Source organism: Callorhinus ursinus, unplaced genomic scaffold, assembly GCF_003265705.2.
Source record: "Callorhinus ursinus isolate GAN/ISIS: 27379988/994484 unplaced genomic scaffold, GSC_fseal_2.0 scaffold37, whole genome shotgun sequence".
In the NCBI taxonomy this organism is placed as follows: domain Eukaryota; kingdom Metazoa; phylum Chordata; class Mammalia; order Carnivora; family Otariidae; genus Callorhinus; species Callorhinus ursinus.
The window spans coordinates 4,763,873-4,772,596 of record NW_027397099.1 but is presented as its reverse complement, the minus strand read 5'-3'; the positions used below and the strand labels follow the sequence as shown (position 1 = coordinate 4,772,596).

Genomic DNA, 8,724 nt, shown 5'->3' with positions numbered 1-8,724 from the left:
TATTTTATTTTATTTTATTTTATTTTATTTTATTTTATTTTATTTTAAAGGTTTTATTTATTTATTTGACAGAGAGAGAGATAGCGAGAGCAGGAACACAAGCAGGGGGAGTGGGAGAGGGAGAAGCAGGCTCCCAGCAGAGCAGGGAGCCCGATGCGGGACTCCATCCCAAGACCCTGGGATCATGACCTGAGCTGAAGGCAGACGCTTAACAGACTGAGCCACTCAGGCGCCCTAAAGATTTTATTTTTAAGTAATCTCTACACCCAATGTGGGGCTCAAACTCACACCCCCAAGATGGAGAGTCGCAGGCTCCACTGACTGAGCCAGCCCGGTACCCCTGTTTTTTATCATCTTGGTTGACTAGAGGCCACAAGGAGAGAGAAATCCCAAAGCCACTTTCCAACAACTCTGCAAAACTTCTGGAATGCAAACATTCACAAAGAATGTGGATTTCAGTCATGCTCCTCTTCCAAATTGCCATTTTCACATATTAAATGAATAAACTCAAATAATAGCCATATAAGCATTTTAAAGACCTTCCTTCCCATACAACCAAACAAGTGGACATCCTGAGGGAAGCTGGGAAAAAAGACAATAGGTATCCAAGTTCAGTGTCAGATGGTCTCTTTTTTGTGCCCCCCCTTCCCCCCACACAGATGTTCCCTGTGAATGAACTTGGGTCTATGTGATTCATACCAGAGTGGGATGGTCCCAAAAAGTTTGAAGAGAGGAACTCAACACTTCCTGAAATGATTCTCTTTTGACATTAATTCACATTTAGGAAGGAGCTGCCTACGCCTTTTATAACTATCCTTGAAACGTATGCGACTCAAGACTGATTGTGTTTCCTTCTGTCCTCTCAGTGGCTCTTTTATCTCCCTGGAGTGATGGTATGACTTGGTTCATGACTGCCGTGAGTGACAGCTGGGAGCCCGCCCTTTCCTCCAGCCCTGATTAAAACGCCGGGAGGCATTTCCCACAACTTCAGGGCCCAGGTGCTTGGCAATACTGCCAAACGTTTCTTCCAACTTAACAAAACTATTGTAATTGTATCCATTAATTCTGGATTAGATAACACATTCAATCATTTATAAATTCAGAAGATACACAGAGCAGAAGGTGACTTTGTTCTTCTGCCTGCGTTCTCCCAGCTGCCCAGCTCCCTGCCTCAGGGCTACCAGTTTCTGGTGTGTTTTCTCTGAGATAGGAATTTCCTGCAGCTTTAAAAGAACACATTTATGGGGCACCTGGCTGGCTCAGTCAGTGGATCCTGTGGCTCTTGATCTTGGGGTCGTGAGTTTGAATCCTGCGTTTTTGGGTATAGAGATTACTTTAAAAAAAAACTTTAAAAAAATAAAAATAGGGCGCCTGGGTGGCTCAGTCGTTAAGAGTCTGCCTTCGGCTCAGGTCATGATCCCAGGGTCCTGGGATCGAGCCCCACATCAGGCTCCCTGCTCAGCAGGAAGCCTGCTTCTCCCTCTCCCACTCCCCCTGCTTGTGTTCCTGCTCTCACTGTCTCTCTCTGTCAAATAAATAAATAAAATCTTTAAAAAAAAAAAATAAAATAAAATAAAAAATAAAAATAGGGATGCCTGGGTGGCTCAGTCAGTTAAGCATCTGCCTTCGGCTCAGGTCATGATCCCAGGGTCCTGGAGGCGAGTCCCCACATTGGGCTCCCTGCTCAGCGGGGGAGTCTGCGTCTCCCTCTGCCCCTCCCCCTGCTTGTGCGTGCTCTCTCTCTCTGACAAATAAATAAATAAAATCTTTAAAAAATAAAATTAATTAAAAATTTAAAAATTAAAAATTAAATAAACAGAAATAAAAGAATACATTTATGTTTTCTTCCCCAGCTTTTATTCTTTCATTTTACATTAATGATAGCACACTATTCAAATACATTTTTTGTTTATTTTTTTTCTCTCACCCCTGTCACTAGAATGGAAGCTCCATGAGGGAAGGGATTTTATTCTGTTTTTTTTTTTTAATATGTATTTTTTAAGTAAGCTCTATACCCAACATGGGCTCAAACTCACAAATTCCTGCAAATCCAACAGAAAAACGCCATAGAGATTGGAACTGTTGGGACAATACAGATGATGTATTGTAAAACAAAGTACAGACACAAAAAGTACATACTGTATGATCCCATTTATATGATGATAAGTCAAGGACAAACAAGTTGAATCTATGGTGATAGAAATCAGAACAACAGCCGCCTGAGGTTGGGGGCATTAACTGGATAGGGGCACCAGGGAACTTTCTGAAGATATGGAAAATCTGAATATTGATTTGGATAGCAGCATTTGCAGTTGTCAAAACTCACTGACCTAGGGGCGCCTGGGTGGCTCAGTCATTAAGCGTCTGCCTTCGGCTCAGGTCATGATCCCAGGGTCCTGGGATCGAGCCCCACATCGGGCTCCCTGCTCAGCGGGAAGCCTGCTTCTCCCTCTCCCACTCCCCCTGCTTGTGTTCCCTCTCTCGCTGTGTCTCTCTCTCTGTCAAATAAATAAATAAAATCTTTAAAAAAATAAAATAAATAAAATGTGTGGAGGAAACAAAGCATTAAAAAAAACTCACTGACCTATACACTAAAATGTTAGTGTTTTATTTTATGTAAAATATACCTCAATTTTATTTATTTCTTAATTTTTTTAATTAAAAATCTTTTTTAAAAAATTTATTTATTTGACAGAGAGACACAGCGAGAGAGGGAACACAAGCAGGGGGAGTGGGAGAGGGAGAAGCAGGCTCCTCGCTGAGCAGGGAGCCCGATGCGGGGCTCGATCCCAGGACCCTGGGATCATGATCTGAGCCGAAGGCAGACGCTTAACGACTGAGCCACCCAGGCGCCCCTTATTTTTTTTTAAAGATTTTATTTATTTATTTGACAGAGAGAGACACAGCAAGAGACGAACACAAGCAGGGGGAGTGGGAGAAGCAGGCTTCCCGCTGAGCAGGGAGCCTGATGCGGGGCTCGATCTCAGGACCCCGGGATCATGACCTGAGCCGAAGGCAGTCACTTAACCAACTGAGCCACCCAGGAGCCCCTATACCTCAATTTTAAAAACTTGAGAGGACTGGGCTCTGGGAGCATAATGTGTTACTCTCTGTAGATTACAGTCACGCTGGCCTTTTTTTAATTCTCCAAACACAATGCTTTTCCGCACCCAACAGCTAGCATATATGCTCTTCCCACTGCCTGGAACACTTTTTCTTCCCTTTTACCAACACACGACTGCACCCATTCTCTCTCCCTTTCTCTGTCTCTCTCTCTCTCACACATACACACACACACATACACACACACCTGTCTTTTTATAATTCATTGTGTGTCAAAATACATATAGCATAGCAAATGGCTGTAATGATCCCATACTGATATAACCTGTTTGAACTACTTTGCAGAACTCACATATAAGAAATTACACATTTCTCAGTTTGCGGCGGGCGGGGGAGGGGAACTCAAACTTAAATGCGACTCAATCTCTACCTTTCTGGGTGGAGGTGGGTGATATAATCCCAATCATTTTTGGCCACACAGCCCACTTGGCTTCCTGAGATTAGAGAAATATCTGGGGCTTAGGACATTCAGAAAAACTGGAGATCGGCCTTTGGTCCATGTGATGGCCATTGAGATGCTTATTGTTCTGTGTGGTTTACCCAAAATTGGAAGGCTCAGACTCAAGCTCAAGCTCAATCATCAGGACCCTCTTGGAGGATCCCAAGATCTAGGAGGTGCTGAGCACTCAGTCTTCCTGGAGCCACCAGCCCTACCTCCATTCCTGCTATCTTCCAGGCTCTCTGTGGGATTGGGGGAGGGGAGTCCCTGTCACTCTGGAACTTGCCCACCCTTCATCCTCCCAGTGGATTTGCACTTTAAAAAAAAGTCCTGTGGAGAACAGGTGGGAGGGGGCTGGAGGGGATTTGGGGAGACCTGTTGAACCTGGTAAGTCCCCAGGTTGGACTCAGCCTCAGCTCCCATTAAATAAGAAATGGGAAAACTGAAAAGAAATGTATTTTTTTCCCCCAAGCTTCTAAGAGGTTTGCAAACAATTGGAGTAATTAAAAGTTCTCAGAAGTAGCCGATGGTGCCCTTTTCACCGAGGGAATGTGGGCCAAGCATGATATATTAAAAGAGAGGGAGCTGCTCTATTGAAGTTAAAAATAATCTTCTGTCACATGGCTAATTTGTTGGAATGCAGCAATTAAAGGGCTGTGGGCAAAGGGAGAGCTGGAAGCAGCTGGGGAGCTCACAGGCAGAGTGCACGCCCTGGGGGCTATGTTTGCAGAGAGAGAAAACAGTGTCACAGCTGACTTAGGGCACCTTATCAGAAAACCCACAAAAGGGGCAGGAAGAAGGAGAAGTGGGGTCAAGTTCAGAACTGGGACCTTTGGGCTTATCAGACAGTGAAGGGATGGGTCAGGTCTTGTCACCTGTGCTCCCTGGATGCTGATTCACTCAGCAAGGATGAAGGCTTTCCAGATCCCCCCTGCACTTGGAAAATGCATGCCTTTGAATTCATTTCAAAGGACTACATAACCCAAAGGAGCCCTTTGATCCTAATCCATGGGAAAACAAATCTATATGGTCTTGAGGGGAAAAGCACAGGCCAGCAATACAAATCTTCATTTGGGGAGTTGGGGATTTTTTTTTAATTCTTGAAATTGTTGAAAAATTTTTTGAAATGTTGGCTTGGAAAGAGATTAAGTTATGTAATACAATCTGAATTTCTCAGGGGAGGCAACAAACTCAGAGAGGCTGATTTTACTCAAAGTCACTCAACCAGCAAGTGCGAGAAGCTTTATTCTAACCCAGGTCCTTCGCTAAACAGGAGGGACATGGTGGGTAGGAAGTGTGGGATTCAGACTTCCCTGATACGGGATCTGGCTCCCCAACCTGTGGAGCTGGGGGACTTTCTTGTGCCTAATTCCTCTCAGTCTCAGTGTTACCATCTGCAAAATGGGAATAAAGATAGCCCCTGCCACCTAGAGTCGTTATAATGCATGTAAAGTATTTAGTGTAACTCTAGCCTAGAGTAAATGCTTAATAAAATGTAAGCTCTTATTATCCCAGAGCTTTTTCTACACCACCCTGTATCAAATTCCTAGTGCCCTTTTGCAGGTTAACTGGCCCCCACATCCTCTTTGGTTTGGGTGGGTTTCTCCTTCTCTCCTTTCCACCTGCAACTCTGGTGGATTATATAAAAAGAAAAAGAGGATGAGTCTCTTTCTCCTAACATTTTTGCCCTCTAACACACCCAGGCTACTTGTTTTCTCTGAAGCTCTGGGCCCTCCAGCTTTGTGCTCTCAGGGTGTTTTTCGAGTTGCTGCTAAGCAGAAATGGTGCCAACGTGAAGAAGCAAGTGCTGCTGCTGCAAATTCAGTTATCAGATGTATCTGAATCTTTTAGAATACTTGATCAATTTTCAAATTTATAAGGGGCACCACTAACAGAAAGGGCTCTGAACTCCAATGGAGGTTTGGGCTTCAGAGTCTGACCACCCCTGGAAAGTGGAGGCCAAGTTCTATGTGGGCACGTCAGTTACAAAGAACAGAAACGTAGCTTGAGCGGGGGGAAATAAAAGGAAATTAAGTGGCTCGTTTATGTTTAGGTTTTTCATTTACGACCAGATTCAAGGATTTAACGATGTCCTGAGGACACCTTTCCATTTTGTTGGGCTCTCTTCTTGAGACTCTTTCAACTAGGCAGACAAAATAGCCCTGGAGAGCCTCAAGCTTTACTTTTCTCCAGTTTGGTGTTCTCTGAATAAAAAAGGGGTCTTCCCCTACCCTCTCTTAGTTCTCTTTCCCTGTTTTGCTGCTTTAATTCAAGCGCAGGTTCCGGAAACAGCGGGGCCGGGGGGAATGAGCTTCTCTGATTGGATAGATTGGATCACATGCCTCACCTGTAAGCACGGGGAGGTGGGGCATACTGATTGACAACCGGGCGGGCTTCGCGGAGATGAGGACGTAACAGTCCTAGAGGAAGACGGGGGTTCCAGAAGAAAGGGAAAGACAGGCAGATATAAACCACTAATATCAAAGTCCGGCACGTATGTGCACCTTGCTTCATATCCTCAAAGTGTTCTATAATCCAAGACATAGTAAGAACTTTTGGAGAGGAAAGTGCTTTCTTCCAGCTCCAGATATTTCCTTCCTGTAGAGGGCCATCAACGGTCATGCTCTAGGCCCCTCTTTTCCCCATTCTCCTTCTGCACTTCGAGAAGGAAGAGCATCAGGAGAAACTGGGCATGAGTCGTGTCTTCCTCCCCCTGGTCTTTTAGGACCATGATCCTGGGAGGGCGCGCAGGTTCTCTCGTCTCACTCCACACGGGGAGGGCAGCCTAGTCCACTGCTACCTGGGATTGGTAGGAAAGTCTGTTTAATTAGGATACAAGGAAGCCTACTGGGCTCACGCCCTGAGTCACATTCTCCAACCTAACGTGTAGCCCTAGTAGAAGGTAATCCGTTTTCGGACTACCTAGACCCCTACCCGACCCGGAGCCTGAGTAGGGAGGAGGCATGCTGTCTTACTGAGGCCCCTTCTCAAAAGTCAGCAAGAACCACCAGTTTAGAACATCAGAGACCCACAGATTCATCTTCTCACTCTCCCCTTCCTAGATGCATCCCCCGCCGAGGAGCCGGTTACCTCGGGAATCCGCAGAGACTGTGGAGCGCTAGGAGCGGACTCCGAGATTTACAACAGATTGACAACAGCAGGTGAGAGGAACTGGGATTATTTCACGTGGAGGGGGGTTAAAAGAAACCGAAGGAGGGGGTGACTTCCTAGTGGCCTTCACCAGAACCATGCTGAGGGTGAGGCATCACTGGTATTTTTCCACTGCCTCACCCTGACCTGGATCATAGTCCCACTCATGTCCTTCTATGCCCACCTCTTGGAAAATAAATTGTTCCGTTTCCACAGAAAGGTGCAGGAGGTTGGGGCACACAAACCAACTTAAATATAACAACATTTTATTATTATTTCTTTTTAATCACAAAAGTATACACAATCTGTGAAAAGAACTAAAAAGTTGTAGAGATGGATAAAGATGAGAACAAAAATCCACTCCAAGCCCTCCGCCCCGCGATACCTGTTGTTAGCCTTTTGGCTTCTTATTGTCCAGCTTTTTTTTCTATACATATTTTAAAATTTATCTTTTATTTAAAAAATATAAAAACATTTCAAATAAAATAGAAGTGTATAATGTAAAAGATGAACATAGTATACTCTGCAATTTCTCTTATTATCATGATCTATGTGTACTATTAAATTGGATATTTTTTGTTGTTACCAGTTCCTCTTCTCTCTTCTGGCCTTAGGAATGGTTGACATTAATGGCACTCATTTGAGAGGAAAGTATTGATATTGTGACATCCAATTTAGAGATGGGGAACTAAGGTTCTCAGACTTACCCACAGTCATACCTAACTCCTGTCAGGTTCCCTGGAGACTGGAACAATTTCCTAATAAAATAGGCAACTTTGTTAAGAAAAGGAGGCAAAAGAAGGGGCTTCCATAAGCCAGGACTCTTCGCCTTCCTTCTCTACCAGAAATACACATTACATCCACCCTTAGCCACTTCGGCCTCCCTACAACCAAGATTTTGATTCTGGGAACATGTAACTGCAAGTGAACAAAGAGTCAAGGGAAAGTTCTTTATCAGCAGAAGAATTATTTTATTCAATGTGCTTCCTTACATGAGTTGGGACAATAAAGGGAAAGAATGAGAAGAAATAAAAGGCCAGTTACTCAGGCCACTTTTAATGAATCACCCCCCAGTGTCATTACCCATCCCTAGTCAGGAAAAGCTGGAGTTTTTCCATGCCAAGAAAAACAGAGGGCAGGAAGAAACAAATTACGACCTTGTTTGTGTTTTGTGTCTTAACTATTTGATTTATAGGCCTTGATCCAGTGATTATGGATGAAAGAAAATGTCCCAGTGTCCCAAACCTAACCTGAACTTAACCATGGGTGGGTCTCACGTCCACGGCTCAAATTTAGTATGAAGTTAAAATGCTTTAAGAATAAAGTTTCAGGGTTAGGGGCTCCCTGTAGGCATTCTTAATCCAGTGGCAAGGCCAAATTCCTTTCCCACACTCCAGTTTCAGAAAACTCTGTTTAGAAACTTAACCCCTTCTCCCTCATTCCAGAAGTTGGGCATTTATCTATTCAACAGAGAGTAAACACCTACTGTGTGCCAAGATACTGGGACTACAATGGTGGGCATACAAATCAATCAACACATAAATCAGAAAAATATGTGTAGCCATGAGTTCTATGGAGAAAAGGAAAACAGAATTATATATTAGAATGGGTAGCCACTTATGATGAGGTGGCTCATATAAACTTCACCAAGAGAGTGACATTTAACTTGAGATAAGAGAGAGAAAATCTGTGAAGTCGGGATGAGAGACGACCATTCCAGGTAGAGGGAATATCCCCGAAGGTAGGCTCATTCCTGGCATGTGGAAAATAAACCATCTCCACTCAAAAGAAATTCTTGGCTATTAGGATTATTTTCCAGGAGTTGATCTAGATCAACTAGATCATAGAAAGTTGATAAATTCCTTTCTGAATCTTAACTGTGTAGATGTTCAACCTCACCCATAAGAAGAGAAATACAAATCAAAACTACAGTGTGATAGCATTTTTTTAAAGATTTATTTATTTATCTGTTTATTTAAGAGAGAGAGCACTCGCACAGAGAGGGAGAGGGA

General features: G+C 43.8%; 1 protein-coding gene across 1 annotated transcript in view; it reads left to right on the top strand.

Moving 5' to 3' along the window:
* NIP7 (nucleolar pre-rRNA processing protein NIP7) overlaps positions 1–6,726 on the top strand; it is a 63,339-nt gene extending 56,613 nt beyond the window's left edge. Inside the window, exon 5 of the mRNA XM_073880075.1 lies at positions 6,625–6,726. Within this exon, the coding sequence (XP_073736176.1) occupies positions 6,625–6,684 (60 nt within the window). The 3' untranslated portion in view covers positions 6,685–6,726. The remainder of the gene's footprint in view (positions 1–6,624) is intronic.
* Positions 6,727–8,724: the final 1,998 nt, after the last annotated feature.